The sequence below is a fragment of the Macaca nemestrina genome, chromosome 10 (genome assembly GCF_043159975.1).
Source record: "Macaca nemestrina isolate mMacNem1 chromosome 10, mMacNem.hap1, whole genome shotgun sequence".
Taxonomy (NCBI): Eukaryota; Metazoa; Chordata; class Mammalia; order Primates; family Cercopithecidae; genus Macaca; species Macaca nemestrina.
In genome coordinates this window covers 91,261,605-91,280,936 of record NC_092134.1, presented here as the reverse complement: position 1 = coordinate 91,280,936, position 19,332 = coordinate 91,261,605, and the positions used below count along the sequence as shown (strand labels likewise).

Below are 19,332 nucleotides of genomic sequence, written 5' to 3'. Positions count from 1 at the left end.
CAAAAACATATTGCACATCAAACAACCGAAACAAGAAAAAAATAGATACTCTACTGAAGACTAGTGTGTAGTTTATATAGAATAAACCTTCTGGAAATTAATCTTTTCAGTAGTTCCGGTTATGTCTGAATGGACATGACTGATTCAGCTTAGTGTTTTAACTAAAGCTATGTTTGATGTTTAAATACTGTGCACTTTAATAAATAAACCAAACAAAACCTCAAGGTAGAACAGTCACTGCCAAATATCACACAGTGTCCCTGCAGATGAGAGTTTAACAAATGTATTCCATTGGTCTGCAGATTTTCCACTACATACAGCTTTTAAAAAACACGTTAAAACAGACCAGTTCCTAGACTAAACTAATGAAGAAATTACAATTCAGTGCACAGTATTTTAGACTGCGTTTTATTCTAGTTTTCCTCAGATGAAGAAGTGGTTGCATATTAAAAATGTTACAAAAGCAGCCAGTGCTTTTATAAAGAATATTACGTTAGGGATCCCACCCCACCCACCACCCCCCATCTCTGCCATATTTTGAAAACAAAATAACATTTCCTATAGCCAGCAACTTTTTAAAAATTTACATATACTATTCTCAAGGCATATCTGATGATATATTTTATAACACAGTAGGTGTCAAAGTATGTTTAACATATGATTTATTCAGGATCCCTCCCCTTTTTGAATTCCAAATGGTGGAACTGAAAGTGCGATGTAAAGATTGGCAATCCATATTCTATCTTTGGCAAGCTGGTACAAGCATTATTGTAAATGTAATATAAAAGAACTGTAAACTAGGACTTCTTCGGTTTATGAAACACCATTGAGGACTGCTGCTGCTTGACTGTTTTCTTCTTTTAAGGTATTAATCTTGTCTTCTCCCAGAGTATGCTATAGCAATGTCATTGCCAGAAGCACTAGTTGGGCTATTTATTGCCTTTTCTGAAGGACCATGCTCTTCAATCACATCTTTTGCCTAGCCCATTTTCAGTAATTGAAGCTGTATCAGATTCAGTCATTCCATCCATCAGAACAGCATCTTCGTCAGTCCTTCGTCTACGAGACCTCATATGACGATTAGTACTGTGATGAGATTCGCTGGCATCAGTGTCTGCAGTCTGATCTGATTCTGTATTATCAAGTAAGCTATATGGATTGCTGTCTGGATCTTTGAGCACAGAAATGATGGAGGATTTGCCACCATGTGGTCCACCACGACCTTGACCCCCTGAAACACTTTGCATCTTCCTCCTGGGTGTCTCCTGCTGTCACGCTGATGTCGGCTGTCTCGATCATCATCTCCTGCCAATGACCAATCACTCAGCTTGTCTTTACCCTCAGATTCTATTTCAGAGGGTTTAGACAGCTCAGAATTTGTACTATAACTGGAAGTGTAATTAGGGCCCCGACAACCTCTGCCTCTTCCACTATAAAACCTAGAACCAATCTCTTGTAACTGCTCATCAATCTGTAGGCGTTCCATTCTTAGCTGTTTTACTTCCTTTAGATAAGCAATATGGTACTCTAAAAGAACTTGCACATTTCCAATGGTTTCTTTAGTGCCAACAGATACAAATGGAATCATACCATCTTCTCTGGGTAGTTTATTTTCACTATCCCCTTCAATTCTCACCTGAACTGTATCAGATTTGTCTACTATTTCTTGAATAACTTTGCCATTTTTTTCCAATTACTTTTCCAGTGAGGTTCTTAGAAGCCTGAATAAAATCCTGCACAAATTCCAAGAAACCTCTAGCCTTTTTTACAGCATCAGCACTCTCTCTATAGATTCTTAATGTTTCAGTGTCTTCATCTAGCTCAATGGCTGTAACTCCAGGAACCTTCCTAGCTTGCTGAATGTTACTACCATGTGTTCCTATTGCCACCTCCATTAAATCTTCTCTCACAACAAATTCCTCATGAAAAGCTGCTGCAAGTTGTACTTAATTTATCATTGATTTTGCAGTTGCTTCCTTTTGGGTTGTAATAATTTCACACATATTGAATGCAGGCACTATAGCTCTGATCCATGTGTTCGTAATGCATTTCTTAGCAACCACCAGTGTTCTTTTTAGAAGCTGTGTTTTTAAGAGGCAGTGGGACTGCAGCTTTGAGGAGGACTCAAAGATATCTTTTTCTATTAATACAGCACAAACAGCAACATAGATTACAATAGTTTTGGCACCTTCTGCATTGCAGAGGCCCAAATTAAAGGGTTTAAATTTATCTCCAGTATTTAATATAAATGTACTATCACTTTTTTCCTGACCTCATCAACACATTAGACATTATGAATGGTTCCTTGTATATTACGCCCCAATTGGAGTTTCTTTTTTTAACTTATTTTTATGTACCTTTCATTAAAAGGTTGTAGAACATTTTACAGATGCTGATTTTATTTCACAATGCTCCTATAAAAGTTGTAAGCTTTTATTTTCCACTTTAATGGTAAAATAGTTGCAAATGTGTATTTAATTTACTAGATCACCACTTACCATGACAGCTTTCCCTTCTTTTCACTCCTCAGTCCTCCATGACAACTCTGCTAAATAGAATTGTCTGCAGTGATGAAAATGTTTTATATCCTCATGTCCAGTATGGCAGCCACTAGCATTTGAAATAGAACTAGTGTGACCGAGAAACAGAATTATTTCTGTTTCACTAATGAAAAATAAAATATAGTCACGTGTGGTTAGTGGCTACTGTATTGGACAGCACAGCTCTCCAGTCTCCACCATCCCAACAAGCTGCTCTTGTGGTTTACCTCCTAACTGCCAAATCTAGTCAGTATGTTTCTTTGATCTTTCTCTGGCATTTGATTGACTATGTCCTTATTTTATAAACTCTTTCTTTGGCATCTGTGCCTTCACTGTCTCCTGATTCTTAACTTTTCTGTGGTCTTTTCTGTGGATGACATTGATGGTTTTAGATGTCTGCACTTGGCTCTCTTTGGCTCTTACATTCTCTTAAAGCACACGTTAGCTATTCGTTGAACATTTACTGAGTATCAGTTTTGTGGTGCTAGGAAGAACTCTCCCTCCTTCAAGAAATTCCCCTGGCCTCAGCTGACATTACTGCTAAAGATTATAAAATCGATCCCTTCCTCACTTCTGTTTATTTCTTCAGAAGTCCAGACTCATGTACTTAACTTCCTGTTGGTAGTTGGTTCTGGCTGTCTCATGAGTGACTCAAGTGACTACTTAGTACTGAACTTATCTCCTCCTAGTACCTTCCCCATTGAAATATATAAAAGTAAAAAACCTTCCACCTATCACTCTTCACATTATCATATATCTACTGCTTCTTCATTATAGTATCCCCCCTTATCCTTAGGGGATACATTCCAAGATCCTCAGTGGATCCCTGAAACTCAGATAGTACTGAACCCTGTATATACTATGTTTTACCAATCCAACAACTGAGAGGGCTACTAAGTGACTAACAGGTGGGTGGTAGATAAAAATTGAATATGGGACAAAGGGAGGATTTATGTCTGGGGCAGGATGAAGCAGGATGGCGCAAGATCTTATCACACTACTCAGAACAGCATGCAGTTTAAAACTTAAGAATTGTTTGTTTCTGGAGTTTTCCATTTAATATTTTTGGACTGCAGTTTATAGCAGGTAACTGAAATCTCAGATAAAGTGGGGACTACTGTACTTGTAAAGCCTCTAATCTCATCTTTCTTTCACACATCTTCTCATATTTATTGTCCTGGCTCTCAGTAGCAGGAACCCAAAGCATAGATTCTTTCTCATTTTTCTCTTCCTGATACATCCAAAGGTTCCAATTTCTACTTGTAGCTCTTTCCCTCTTTATTAATTTATCTGCTGTACTAAGCCACTAGCATTTCCCCCAAACACCATTTCCTTTTCCTTTTCTTTGTTTTCCTAGAGAGAACTTATCAGCTCTAACATCATTTTCTAGTACTCCCTTCTATAGACAAAGTCAGAATAGTTGTTTCTCCTCTTTCCATCATCATCACTTTAGCTGCCTTAGATTAAATACTTCCTATGTAGCAGGCACTATTCTGAGTGTTCTGTATTATCTTATTTAATTGTTAAACAGCACAGTCTGGTATAGGTACTGAAACTCAGGCACAAAAGTTAAGAAAACTTTTTTTCTTCTTTCACTTTTGTGTGATTATTTTTGAAAAAAAATGTTTAATAGATTTTATTTTTTGGAGCTGTTTTAAATTTATAGAAAACCTGCAAGAGCATAGAGAGTTCTTACATGCCCCTTCTCCTTACACAGTTTCCTCTATTATTAACATTTTGCATTACTGTGATACACTTGTTATGATTGATGAACTCATATTGATATATTAATATTAAATAAAGTCCATAGTTTACATTAGGATTCACTCTTTGTCTCCTACAGTTCTGTGAATTTTGGCCAATGCATAATGTATCATTCAGTATCATACCATACAGTCCCATACAGCATAATTTCATCTCCCTAAGAAATGTCCTATGTTCCACTTGTTTGTCCTTTCCCCTTCCCCCTGGCAACTAATGATCTCTTTAGTGTCTATGGGTTTTTGTTTTTTTAATAATCAGAATGTCATATAGTTGGTATCATAGTGTATAACCTTTTCAGACTGGCTTCTTTCACTTAAGATTCTTTTGTGTCATTTTGTGGCTTGATAGCTAATTTTTTTTATGAAAAACATTCCATTGTATGAGTATACTGCAGTTTGTCCATTTATCCATTAAAGAACATCTTGGATGCTTCCAATTTTTGGCAGTTATAAATAAAGTTGATATAAAGATTTGTATGCAGGTTTTTGTATAGACGTAAGTTTTCAACTTATTTGGATAAATACCTAGCAGTGGGATTGTTGGATTGTATGGTAAGACAATGTTTTGCTTTGTAAGAAACTGCTGGACTGTCTACCAAAGTGGTTGTACCATTTTGCATTCCCACCAACAATGAAGGAGAGTTCTGTGGCTCTACATTTTTGACAGAAATTGGTGGTGTCAAATTTTTTTGTGGATTTAAATTTAAATTAAATTTAAATTTAAGTTATGGATTTTAAGCGTTCTAATAGATGTGTAGTGGTATCTCACTACTTATCATCATTTTAATTGTCAATTTCCTAATAACAAACGATGTTGAGCATTTTCTCGTATGTTCATTTGCCATCTGAATGTCTGCTTTGGTGAGGTGTTCATTCAGTTTTTTGCCCGTTATATAATTGGGCAAATAATTTGGGTTTCTTATTTTTTTTGTTTGTTTTTTATTTTTTTGTTTTGTTTTGGTTTTTTTGAGACAGAGTCTCACTCTGTAGCCCAGGCTGGAGTGGAGTGGCACGATCTTGGCTCTCTGCAACCCCTGCCTCCCAGGTTCAAGCAATTCTCCTGCCTCAGCCTCCCGAGTAGCTGGGATTACAGGCATGCATCACCGTGCCTGGCTAATTTTTTGTATTTTTAGTAGAGATGGGGGTTTCACCATATTGGTCAGGCTGGTCTCAAACTCCTGACCTCGTGATCTGCCTGCCTCAGCCTCCTGAAGTGCTGGGATTACAGGCATGAGCCACCTCACCCGGCCTTCTTATTGTTGAGTTATCAGTTCTTTGTATATTTTGGATACCAGTTTATCACATACATGTTTTGCAAAGATTTTTTCCCAGTCTGTAGCTAGTTTGTTCATGCCCTTAACAATGTCTTTCACAAAGCACAGGTTTTTAAATTTTAATGAAATCCAATATATTGGGTTTTTTCTTGGATTGTCTTTGATGTTATATTTAAAAGTCATCACCAAACTCAAGATCACCTAGATTTTTTCCTCTGTTACCTTCTATAAATACTACAGGTTTGCATTTATATTTAGGTCTATGATCCATTTTGAGTTAACATATTTTTGAAAGGTGTAAGATCTGTGTCTAGATTATTTATTTTGCATGTAGATAGATATCCAGTTGTTCAAGCACCGCTCAACTCATTGAAGTTCAATGAAGTCTTGAACTTAACTGTCAAGTTGAAGACTGTCTTTTCTCCACTGAATTACTTCTGTGCTCTGTTTTTAAAGTTCAGTTCACTGTATTTGTATTGGTCGGTATCTGGACTGTCCTGTCCTTGATTTGTCTGTTCTTCTGCCAATGGCATACAGTCTTGATTACTGTAACTTTAAGGTGTTTTGTTTTTTGTTTTGAGACAAGATCTCACTCTGTCACCCAGACTGGAGTACAGTTGCACGATCTCGGCTCACTGCGACCTCTGCCTCCCAGGGTCAAGCAATTCTTCTGCCTCCACCTCCTGAGTAGCTGGGACTACAGACAACGCCACCATGCCCAGCTAATTTTTTATTTTCAGTAGTGATAGGGTTTTACCATGTTGGCCAGGCTGGTCTCAAACTCCTGACTTTAGGTCATCTGCCCGCCTCAGTCTCCCAAAGTGCTGGGATTACAGGTGTGAGCCACCTTTACAGTAAGTTTTGAAATTGGATAGTGTCAGTCTTTTGACTTTTTTCCTTTTTTTCTTCAATATTATATTCAGTATTATGGGTTTTCTGCCTTTGTGTATGAACTTTAAAATCAGTTTGTCAATATTCACAAAATTAATTACTGGGATTTTCATTGAGACTGAAATTTATGTAGGTCAAGTTGGGAAGCACTTGTATTTTAACAGTATTGTCTCTTCCTGTCAATTCTTGGACTATCTCTCTATATCTTATTTATATGTTACGTATATTTATATTAATATATATAGTTTATCTTTTATTTATGTTCTATTTATTTGTATCTTCTTTCATGAACATTTTATAGTTTTCCTCATATAAATCTTGTATGTATTTTGTTAGACTCAAACTTAAGGGGTTTTGTCAGTGCTAATATAAATGGTGTTGTGTTTTAATTTCAAATTCCATTTGCTCATTACTGGTATGTAGGAAAGCAATTAATTGACTTTTGTATATTAAAAGATCCTGTGTCCTGCAACCATGCTATAATCACTTATTAGTTCCAGTGGATTTTGTGTGTTATTTAGAAGTGTGTTGTTTAATCTCCACATATTCTGAGATTTTTCAGCTAGCTTTCTGTTGTTGAGTTCTAATTTAATTCCATTGTGATCTGAAAGCATACTTTATATGATACCTATTATTTCAAATTTAGGGTTTATTTTATGGCCCAGAGTGTTGTCTAACTTGGTTAATAGTCCCTGAGAACCTGAGAATAATATATAAAGTTCAAAACAGGTTTCACTGGACCCGAATCAGAATGTCCAGTGCAGGGCTGCATTTCCTCTGGAGACTCTAGGGAAAATATATTCCCTTGCGTTTCCCAGTTTATAGAGGCCGCCACCTTCCCAAATAGCTGGGATTACAGATGCGCGCCACCACGCCCAGCCATTTTTTTGTATTTTTAGTAGACATGGGGTTTTGCCATGTTGGCCAGGCTAATCTGGAACTCCTGACCTCAAGTGATCCACCCGCTTCTACCTCCCAAATTGCTAAGATAACAGGTGTGAGACACCACACCTGGCCACTAAACAGAATTTGTTATCTGATCATGATTCAAACAATCTAAAGTTAGGGGCTCAGAAACTTTTTTCTTCCAAACAAATAAATGAACAAAGTCATTGATATGTCTTCCCTAGCCTTTGTTCTTATTCTCATCTCTAGTCTGATGTCCTTTGAATAGACTGCCTTACACTTCTGCATTCAGTAATGTGGTATGTTAATGTTTTCCTTCTCATTCAAGTTGTCAGCAGATCTCAAGGATAGAAGTTTAAGTGGCCTCTGGTAATAGTGACAATGCAAGGCCGAGAAAGGTTCTGCTGTAATATTGTGTCTCTCTTTTAGATGTTAGTGTCATAATTCTGCCAACTCAGTCAGCTAAGTATTTGGCTAGTTATTTTCATTCTCAGCTAACCAGAATGTGTTTTACCTTTTAGGTTTACCGACAAGACTGTGAAACTTTCGGGATGGTGGTGAAAATGCTGATTGAAAAAGATCCTTCATTAGAAAAGTCTATACAGTTTGCATTGAGGCAAAATTTACATGAAATAGGTGAGCGGTGTGTTGAAGAACTCAAGCATTTCATTGCAGAGTATGATACTTCCACTCAAGATTTTGGAGAGCCTTTTTAGATTTTTTTGCTCAGACCAGAAAAAAAAAAACAGCTTCTAAAAAATTTTTTTCCTGGATTGTGTAAATCCTTAATATATGGAATTTTTGTGATGCAGTGAAATACTTTATGATAGTTGACCACATTTCAATATTAAATAAACATCTAAAATAGTCTGTTTAAAATGTTTAATTAGAATTTTTGTATTTTTTTTTTTTTTTTAGAAATGGGGTTTCACCATGTTGGCCAGGCTAGTCTCTAACTCCTGGCCTCAAGTGATCTGCCTGCCTCAGCCTCCCAAAGTGTTGAGATTACAGGCGTGAGCCACCGCTCCCAGCCGACACATGATACCATCTGAAAATGTTAGAATTCTAAGTTGTGATTTTATTGACTTGTTGCTTGCTTTTTCTTAGGCTTTGTAACTTGTAATATGTTAAAGTGTACTATCCTAATAAACTGAATACTTTGGTATCTTAGAGAATATTTGCTTTGAGAATAATTATCATTCAATGATAAAATAGAGCACTTAAATCTCTGAGAGATACCTCAGAAAAAAATCCAGTTTTCCAAGTAATGAACTCAATGTCTTCTATTACAATAATCCTGAAACTCCTGACTCTCTCACTGATGTATGAGACTTAAATAGTATCATATACAAGACTAACAAATAGAAGAGGCAATTTGAGGTGGAAGATGAGGGATATTTTAAGTTTGGGACTGTAGGAGATCGATCAGGGTGGTAGGAGAAGCTTTAAGGAAAGACGCAAACCTTCTTGGAAGACTGGGAGGTTTTGCAAAGCTTCAGAGAATAAAGCTGAAGGCAGCTAATTCTCTTCCCCTGAGGCTGAGGGCGAAGAGTAGGTAACAAGGTAGTGTAAAGAAATGTATCTGGATAAGTTTGTTTACGGATGTCCTCCGGAACCCAACCTTTGATCATCCAGCGCAAGACTGCTCCCGGCCAAGGAGGGCGGCAGTGTTAATGACCCACAAATCGTGTTGGCTTCAGGCCTTTGGCATTCTATCTGTACCGAATAAATACAGAATAAATACAAGCAGCGGCTCCAGTTTATCAGGACTGCACTCTCTTTTCGGCTGCGCTAAAGCCAGCAGTCCCCTAGCCATTCTCACGCAAAATACCTGCGTCTGAATACTCCTTTCATCCGTCACTCGGCCAGAGTCTGCGGGACAGACTTGGCAGCAGGTGCCCCCTGTGAGGAACGCCGCAATGGATCACGACGGAACCCCCGAAAACGAAGGTGAAGAGACTGCGCAGTCAGTAAGTCATTGGTGCTCGCTCGGGATTTCCAAGTTCAGGGGAGTACTCAAGCTAGGGTTTCATCATGGTACAACAGCTATCTGCACAACAGAAACAGTATATAAAAGTATTGAAACAACTGCCTAAAGCCAGTGGAGCCTCAGTTTCGCAGGCTCAGTTAAGGGACCTAATGCAAACTGTTGTTTCCCAAAACCCATGGTTCCCAGAAGAAGGCACGCTGGACCTAGAGCTTTGGGAACAAGTGGGGAGAAATCTTAAACGATATCATGCACAAGGGCAATGGGTTCTGGTAACATCTTTAACGTTATGGGCCTTAGTTAAGGCTGCTTTGGTCCAGCTGTACACAGAAGAGCCTAAGAAGGGAAGGGAGGAGGAACCATCACCTTATCGCCTCCTCTTCCTCCCTCAGTCCCCTTTTACCCCCTTTACTGGATAAAGATACCAAAGAGGAATCGGAGGTTTTCCCTGAGCTCCCTCCCCCAATAAATTGGAAAAAAGACAAGGGGTACGCTACAGCTATGGGACCCTGTCTTAGGCAAGTGGCATTAGAAGGGGACCTCTTGGCCTGCCCAGTGATACAAAATTGACAAGGCAATCAAGTATAGGAACCATTACTTTTTATGCTTATAAAGAGAGAAGAAAAAGCCTTAGAGAAAACGGAGCTGCTAGCCCATTTATGAAAGGATTAATTGAGGCCATAGCAGACAACTTCCATATAACCCTATGTGACTGGTCAGTGCTAGCTAAAAACAATTTTAGAGACCAGTCAGTACCTCCCCTGGAGGACAGAATTTGATGAATTATATAAACAGCAAACCTCTTTTTAGTAATAGCTACTGTTACAATTCCTCCCCTATCCCTGACGTGGATTTGATGAATTATATAAACAGCAAACCTCTTTTTAGTAATAGCTACTGTTACAATTCCTCCCCTATCCCTGACGTGGCTGTCTTAAAATCCTATTTGGGTAGAACAGTGGCCTTTAAAGGGAGAGAAATTACAACGAGCCAATGAATTAGTTGAGGAGCAATTAAAAGCCGAGCCAATGAATTAGTTGAGGAGCAATTAAAAGCCGGCCATACAGAACCAGCAAACAGCCTTTGGAATTTGCCCATTTTCATCATTCCCAAAAGGTCTGGCAAATGGAGACTTTTGCATGACTTACAAGCTATCAATGCTAATTTGCAATCTATGGGGCCCCTTCAATGGGCTCCATTCCTCTGCAGCAATTCCTCAAGATTGGCCTATAGTTGTTACTGACTTAAAAAACTGCTTTTATACTATTCCCCTTGCAGAACAGGACAGAGAAAAATTTGTGTTTACAATACCAGCTATCAATAATGAAAGGCCAGCTGACCTATTTCATTAGAAAGTACTTTCTCAAGGAATGCTGAACAGTCCTACCATGTGTCAATATTATGTAAATCAGGCTTTGCTCCCCAGTAGAAAAAAATTTCCTAGCTGCAAGATTATTCATTTTTATGGATGATATTTTACTAGCAGCCCCAATGGAGCCAGTACTTTTGAGTTTATATGTCTCTGTTTTAAGGAATACACAGTTAAGAGATTTAATCATAGCGCCTGAAAAAGTAAAAAGTACAGATGTCCTCACCTTAGAAGTATCTTGGATACATACTAACTTCCTGGTCAATAAGACCTCAAAAGGTTAAATTAAATACTAGCAACTAACATACCTTAAATCATTATCAAAAATTGCTAGGCAATATTAACTGTCTTCACACCACCTTGGGCATAACTACTGATAAATTACAAAACCTGTTTTCTATCCTAAAAGGCAATATAGCCCTAGACTCTCCCAGGTATTTAATCCCCACAGCAAAAAGAGAAATTGAGGAAATCAAGCTATTTCTCAGAGGCAACTAGATTGCATAGACCCACAATACTCAGTCCAATTGTTTGTTTTTCCTATTAAGTATTTCCCCTACGGGATTAATAGGACAAATGGCCCTGGGGCTGCACTTCCTAGAATAGGTTTTTTGCTCACATACTGGGACTAAAACACTATCTCCCTATTTCCAGCTAGTTAGTAAAGTCATCTATACAGTCAGCAGATGATGCAGTCAGTTGCTAGGTCATGACCCTGATGTCATAAGAATTCCCTTGAGTAAAAAACAATTTGAAGCAGTCTGGCCCCTATCTCTAGACCTTCAGAAAGCACTCTCTGATTATGCAGGCCATATAAAACATGCTCTTCCTGCTGACAAACTATTTCAGTTCTTATCTAGTACTCCTGTAGTTATGTCTACAAAAGTAGTTCCCTCCCCCATACCTAACTTTGTAATGCTTTTTACTGATGACTCTCATAAAAATGGAAAAGCGGCTATCTGGTGGAAACCACCTAACTCCCTCACTCCATCTAGGTTTACTAGTACTCAGAGAGCTGAGATTGGAGCCCTAATATTGGCCCTAGAACCTTTTTCCGTTCAGCCCATCAGTATTGTTAGTTACTCTGCTTACTCTGCTTATTTATTGCAGAACCTTGAAACAGCCCTCATTAAGTCTATTCTCGAGCCCACCCTGTGTGCCTTTTTTCTTTGACTTCAGCAATTGTTAGATCAATGTACACATTCTATTTTTATCACACGTATTTGAGCCCACAGCTCACTGCTTGTCCCACTGGATTATGACAATGATCAAGCAGACCTGCAAGTTATGATGTCACTGCTTAACTAAGCCATCCAATCACATCAGTTTTTCCACCAAAATTAGAGAGACTTAACTACACAATTTCAACTTATGCAAAGACTAGCTAAACAAATTCTCCTGTAAATGCCCAGATTGCTGCCTCACAGGCATGTCCCCTCCTTCAACAGGTGTTAACCCTAGAGGACTAGAACCTAATCAGTTGTAACAAAGAGATGTTATACATGTCCCTGAATTTGGAAAACAAAGATATGTACATGTATCCGTTGATACCTGTTCTCACCTAATTAGCACATATGCTCTTCCTGGAAAGTCCACCCGATCTGTCATTAAACATCTTCTTTTAACTTTTATGTTTATGGGGCGGCCCACAAAAATTAAAACTAATAAGGGTCTGGCTTATGCCAGCTCACAGTTTCAACAATTTTGTCACACTTGGAGTGTCCAACACTCCACAGGCATCCCGTATAACCCCCAAGGACAGGCCATAGTAGAACGTGCCCACTTCACCCTTAAAAATATGCTCAGAAAACAAAAAAGGGAGACTATGAGTAAAGACACTGAAACACTACTAGCACAAGCCTTATTTACCCTTAATTTCTGAAATTTAGATGATAAATTTCAATCAGTTACAGAAAAGCACTTTGCTAAAACTTCTCAAGACATAAAACCACAGTTTTATGGAAAGATGTAAATAGTAATATATGGCATGGTCCAAATGTTTTGCTAACATGGGGAAGAGGATATGCTTGTGTTCACACTCCCTCAGGCCCTCTTTGGATTCCAGCACGATGCATCAAACCATACCATAGTGGGGCTAGGACCCAACCTGGTACCAGAAATGAAGGAAACGACCCCGCAGGCCCCACAGCCCCTGCAGCCCCCGCAGCCCCCACAGGCCCGGAAGAAACGGGTTCGTCGGATGACACAGTTTCGTCGGACGACAGGAGCCCCGGACATTACCTGGGGGATGCTGAAGAAGACAACTCAGGAGGCTGAGCGAATCCTGCTTCGAACACAGACACCATTCACTCAGGAAAATTTGTTCCTTGCTATGCTCTCTGTTGTACATTGCAACTCGCGTAAGGTATTAATCCTTTTTATTCTCTCACTTTGCCTGTTACCTGTACCTGCTATACCCTATTAAGCCCATTTTCTAAATCTGCCTTTTTTTCAGCCCTATTACTTAGGCAGACATCCCCTTCCCAGCTTCTAACTGTGACTTTTTAGCTAGGAGGGATTAACATACCCCCAGTGGGGTTCCTCAGTAACAGCCATATAGAAGGATATGCGAAAACATCTCTCCTAGATAGACCCCCACTCCTGGGGGTCACTTCTTAATTAGAAAAGAATATTACTAATCACACTCATGTTTGTCTCTTGTTGTTTACTAATTCTAGGATCTAAAGCCGGAAAACAAGCAGTAACTGCTATGCCTGACAAAACTGTTGCTGCACACATCTGTAGTCATCAATCAACAAAACCTGATGCAAAAAACAGAAAAGGGGTGATGTAGGAGATCGGTCAGGGTGGTAGGAGACGCTATAAGGAAAGATGCAATTGGAAGGCAGGGAGGTTTTCCAAAACTTCGGGAGAGAATAAAGCTGAAGGCAGCTAATTCTCGTACCCTGAGGCTGAGGGCGAACAGTAGGTAACAAGGGTGTGTAAAGGGATTTATCTAGGTAAGTTTGTTTACTTATGTCTTCCAGAAACCGTGCAAGACTGCTCCCTGCAAAGGGGAGGCGACAGTGTTCATTACTCACAAATTGTGTTGGCTTCAGGCCTTTGGTATTGTGTCTGTACTGAATAAATACAAACGGCTCCAGCTTATCAGGACTGCACTCTGTTTTCGGCTGCACTAAAGTCAGCAGTCGCCTAGCCATTCTCACACAAAATACCTGTGTCAGAATACTCCTTTCATCCATCACTCAGCCAGCGTCTTCAGGACAGACTTGGCATGGGACTTGTCCAAAAAAATGCTGATCAAAAGAGGAAAATTTTGGAATATGCCAAGAATAGTGGAATTTTATTTATTCTATTTTTTGTAGGCCCATACTCTCCATCTCAAGAAACAAGATGATTGTAACATGTCCATGATTAAACTATTGGCAGATTATTGCTGTGTTAATCTCTGTAGTCTCATGAGTTCTTTGTTCTGTTCTGCTGCCTTTTATAGGTTCTTGTCCTTTCAAAAGTGTTCTTGAAAGAAACAAAGCAAATAGGCAGTTAGCACAGCACAGCTACCCCTTACCGGGCAGTCTGTGGAAATGACCCCTCACCCAAATCACGGGTTAGTTAAGAATCTAACTGGGACAATTACGATATTCCACTCACTTCCTGGTCACTTCAGCAGCCTAGTGGCATTGAGCCAAAATACACAATTCTGTGTTATTAGTGAGGAAACTTTAAAACTCATGTTTGTTATTACTTACCACCCAATTTCATTATCCTCCCTTCCTCTTTCCATTTCTATTCTCTCTCACTTGAATTCTGGCATTATTTTTAGTGGCCTCTACTGATAATACCTACCCTAGAGTACATAAAAATTATATTAAAAGAGGAAGTAGTAGTATGCATAATTTTAACAGATTCTATAACGGGTGCCTCAAAATATGTATTGTGCCATTCCACAAATTTAAAAACTAATTGAGGACACTAATTATTTTTTTTAATTTTCTAAATGAGACCACCTTGGATTTTTATTTTTGCCATTTAGATGTTTATATTTATTTAACTTTAATAAAACATAAGCCAAGCCAAATCCCACATGACAACTCTGGTATTCTTCCCTTATATGAGCAGTGATTTTATTTGTTACCCACCTTAGAAATGTATCTGGATAAGTTTGTTTACGGATGTCCTCCGGAACCCAACCTTTGATCATCCAGCGCAAGACTGCTCCCCGCCAAGGAGGGCAGCAGTGTTCTAGTGTTCAAGACTAAGAAAGTTCTAGTCTTGTTTTTCCTTCTCCCCGCTTCCCTGGGGTTTTTCCTTACAAGTTTAAAAACAAAACTTGAGAAACTACCAAAGGCGCAGGAGTTGTTCACTTTGTTGAAATTCATTAAATTAGAGAAGTCTCACTAACAGATGTATTTAAATATAGATACAACAGATAATTTCTTTTTCTCCCCTTTCCCCAAATTACAGTCAGCATTTAAAGCTGTTTATGGCTTGCCATCAGCATTATTCTGGTAGGCTTGTTAGTGCTAAAATCTGTTTGGTTTTTTTTTTTTTTTTTTTTGCCTCTTAAAGTCTAATTTTAGGATGGATGAATTCAGATGTTTACCAGAGTATATATTTTACATAATGTTCTTGATTAGAAAGACTTGTTTGTAAATTATTCATTTTTTTTGCATATGCCCAGTTGGTGTGATAAAATTTTCATTGTCTTACCATAAAGCCTTGGTTACCAACAGGCAGAATGTAGATATTGTAAAGCTTTTTGTGAATTTTAAAAGTGCAAAATAAAGCAACCACGTTTAAGTAGATTGTCTTTTTTCTTAACAGGCTTAACGCATTTTGCTAAAATGTGGGCTTTATTACTGTCTACTGCAAGATTACTTCTTAGTCTTCAGTTTACTTACTCAGCAGCAGGATAGAGGAAGTGTAAGAACTGAGAAACTACAGCAGTGCCCCCCTCATCTGACTTTGCTTTCCATGGTATAAGTAAACCATAGCTACTATTGGCCAAAAATATTCGATGGAAAATTTCAGAACAACTTTTAAGTTTTCAACTGTGTGCCGTTCTGAATGAAATCTTGCAGCACCATGCTTTGTCTCACCTGGCACGTGAATCATCCCTTTCTCTAGTGTATCCACACTGTACACACTACCCACCTGTTAGTCATCTGTGCCATTTACTCCTGACATCCAGCCATTGACTATGTCATGGTTCCATGATCCAGGATCACCCAAAGCAGATGATCCTCCTTCCGATGTGTTGTCAGAAGGTCATAGTAGTGCTCATGCCTGTAATCCCAGCACTTTGGGAGGCCAAGGCGGGTGAATCACTTGAGGTCAGGAGTTCAAGCCCAGCTTGGCCAACATAGTGAAAGCCCGCCCCGTCTCTACTAAACATACCAAAATTAGCCGGGCTTGGTGGTGGGCGCCTGTAATCCCAGCTACTTGGGAGGCTGAGCCATGAGAATCGCTTTAACCCGGGAGGCTGAGGCTGCAGTAAGCCAAGATCACTCCAGCCTGGGTGACAGAGCCAGACCCTGTCTTAAAAAATGAAAGTCAATAGTAGCCTCACGCTGTGTCCCAATGCCTGCGTCACCCACCTCACTTCATCTTACCATGCAGGCATTTTACCATCTCACATCCCATCATCAGAGGAAGAGTTGATTACAGTATATTGTTAAAATTGTCCTATTTTATTGTTGTTAATCTCTTATTGTGCCTAATTTATAAATTAACCTTTACCCTAGGTGTATATGCATAGGAAAAACCTGGTATATATAGGGTTTGGTATTATCCATGGTTTAAGGCATCCACTGGGGGCCTTTGAGCATATTCTCCACACATAGGGGGCACTACTGTATTCACTTTGGTGACTTAGGGCGTCTTGACTTCTGAGAAGCAGTTAAGAAAGGTAGCGCATGATACAGTAGTACTCAATAGTTGTGTAATTATGAATCTGAATTTCAAAGAATTGTAGGATTAAGATCCTCTATCTTTGTAGTAACTCCTGGAGGGCAGAAAACTTGTCTTTGGGACTCTAGTTCTTAGCATAGTTTGGAACGTAGGAGACACTCATATTTGTTAACTTAAAGGTGGCTTCACAAAGGAAATTATATTTGACCCCTAGGTCTTGGAGGAATATGACTTATTCAGGCAGAGAATAAGTTTATAAGGCAGAGATTTCTATTTGTTAGAAATCCAGGAGAAGGGAAAGGGGTCCTGTGTCCTAAAGCTGTGTGCTGAAGATGACGGGATGAAGGTGGGAAAAGGTAAGTTGAGAGCAGAATGCGAAGGATGTTAAATGTTTATAGCTTATTTAACCTTTCTGTCCTACTTAAGAATGAAATTTGGAAACATACCTATGTAGTGTTCTTACAAGAGACGTGGATTTCTCATAGCCCTCAGCAACTTCACAGATCTAGAACCTCTCGAAGGAGGACGAGGCCAGATCTCCTTAAGGAAAGACTCAGCTATACTGCCAAAATATATTTTGGTTTCAGCTTCACTTCAGAGTTTCCTGTAATGGATCCTGAGCTCCAGGGAAGTCTCTGACAGTTCTTTGGCAACAGTTTTGGAGATGGTGATCTGATCATCTCTGAAGTATTCATTCTAGACAACATTCAGTGCTGCCAGCAGCCAGCCACCCAGGTTGCTTTCTAGCTGTAACACTGCTCAGGCTGGCTCGTGGAGTTCCTGAGAGCAACTCTCTGCTTGCCAGGTCAAGGCTTGTGGGTTGTGCGTGGTGTATTTGTCACTTCCTTCCTGCCAGTTCTCTTTGAGAGAACTGTTACCCAATTCAGTGAAAAAAAAAAAAAGGTAGAGGCGGACCAGTAACTGAGGTAGTTACCACAATCTGTTCTCCCATTGTTTTCCATGGTAATAGGGGTTGACATTGAATAACATGTCTGCCTAACTGGGACTATATTTGCTGTTTTCCTTGTAGTTTTAGGTGTGATGAAACAACTAAGTTTTATGGAATTTGAGTGGAAATGCTGCTAATTCCAGGTTAGGAACCTGATGACAGTGACTGTACCTCCTCTGTGCTCTTTTATCCCCTCCCAAAAGTAGCAATAGCAATGCAGCCTTGATTTTTTTTTTTTTGCAGAGCCACAAGATGGAAGGAACCTGCATAACCATATGGAATAGTGCACTGTTATGTGAGAACAGAATAAATGTCTTTATTCTTTAAGCCACGTTTTTGTTTGGTGTCTTGTTATAGCAGCTTACTTTTTGCTCAAACTTGATTATTTTTGTCAAATAACATCTAAGCATTCACTTCACTGGTGTAGGCCCTAAGCAGACCGCACCACTCCTGCTTTTCCATTATAATGGAAATCTTGGGGTAAGGGACTGATTCTAAAAAAGCTTTGAATTAAGAGTTTTAAGCTGTCTTTTAAATCTTCATAAGTATTGTTACAGCCTTGTGAACATTTGTATAGCAGCAGACAGCCTCATTATATAGCATGTTGTTTTTTCAGCTCTGTTCCCACAGATTGATTTTTTGTGTGTGTGAATTTTTTTGAGGCAGGGTCTCACTCTGTTGTTCAGGCTGGAGAGCACTGGCGCAATCTCAGCTCACTGGAACCTCCGCCAGACTCAAGCAGTCCTCCCACCTCAGCATTCTGTGTAGTTGAGACCACAGGCACGTGTACCACCATACCCGGCTAATTTTTGTATTTTTTGTAGAGATGGGGTTTTGCCATGTTGACAAGGCTGGTCTCGAACTCCTGATATCAAGTGATCCGCCCGCCTCGGCCTCCCAAAGTGCTGGGATTACAGGTGTGACCACACCCAGCCAAGTGTTTGTTTTTTTTTTTAATGGGGAAAAAACTTTAAAACCTTAGACAATTTTAGTGATAAGGCTGTAGCATTAGAATACCATTGGCCAGGCATCCAGGCATGGTGGCTGAGATGAGAGGATCACTTCAGCCCAGGGGATGGAGGTTGCAGTGAGCCAAGATCGTGCCTAGCATGGGCAAGAGAGACTGTCAAAACAAAAACAAACATCCTTATATTCTGCTAATCTGCTACTTTTGTATACTATATTGGATGTCTTTTAAAATAATTTAATTTTAGGTTTAATATACTAAATTTTTTTTTTTTTTTTTTTTTTTTTTTTTTTTTTTTTTTTTTTTTTTTGAGACGGAGTCTGGCTCTGTCGCCCAGGCTGGAGTGCAGTGGCCGGATCTCGGCTCACTGCAAGCTCCACCTCCTGGGTTCACGCCATTCTCCTGCCTCAGCCTCCCGAGTAGCTGGGACTACAGGCGCCCGCTACCTCGCCCGGCTAGTTTTTTTGTATTTTTTTTTTTAGTAGAGACGGGGTTTCACCGTGTTAGCCAGGATGGTCTCGATCTCCTGACCTCATGATCCGCCCGTCTCGGCCTCCCAAAGTGCTGGGATTACAGGCTTGAGCCACCGCGCCCGGCCCTATACTAAATATTTTATAGAATTCTGAGAAGCACCAAATTATTCCATTATTTGACTATCTGAATCTTGCTATGTTACCTAGGCTGGTTTCAAACTCCTGGGCTCAAGCGATCTTCCTGCCTTGGCCTCCCAGAGAGGGGCTCCCAAAGCGCCGGGATTACAGGCGTGAGCTACCATGCCTGGGCTGGAGCTGTTTTAGAAAACACCATTGTGATTG

General features: G+C 39.5%; 1 protein-coding gene and 1 pseudogene across 22 annotated transcripts in view; one reads left to right on the top strand and one right to left on the bottom strand.

Annotated features, from left to right (window-relative positions):
• Positions 1-17,877, top strand: part of LOC105470119 (periphilin 1) — a 128,096-nt gene extending 110,219 nt beyond the window's left edge. For 10 of the 22 annotated variants that reach the window (XM_071071855.1, XM_071071852.1, XM_071071851.1 and 7 more), the window contains 3 exons: positions 7,896-8,010; positions 9,244-9,344; positions 12,778-17,877. In XM_071071855.1, coding sequence (XP_070927956.1) covers positions 7,896-8,010; positions 9,244-9,344; positions 12,778-13,155 — 594 coding nt within the window. In that variant the 3' untranslated portion in view covers positions 13,156-17,877. Of the gene's footprint in view, positions 1-7,895; positions 8,289-9,243; positions 9,345-12,777 lie in introns of those variants that run through there. The other 12 variants (XM_071071856.1, XM_011721885.3, XM_071071854.1 and 9 more) reach the window with 5 other exon arrangements.
• LOC105470149 (RNA-binding protein FXR1 pseudogene) lies at positions 579-5,848 on the bottom strand (annotated as a pseudogene).
• Positions 17,878-19,332: the final 1,455 nt, after the last annotated feature.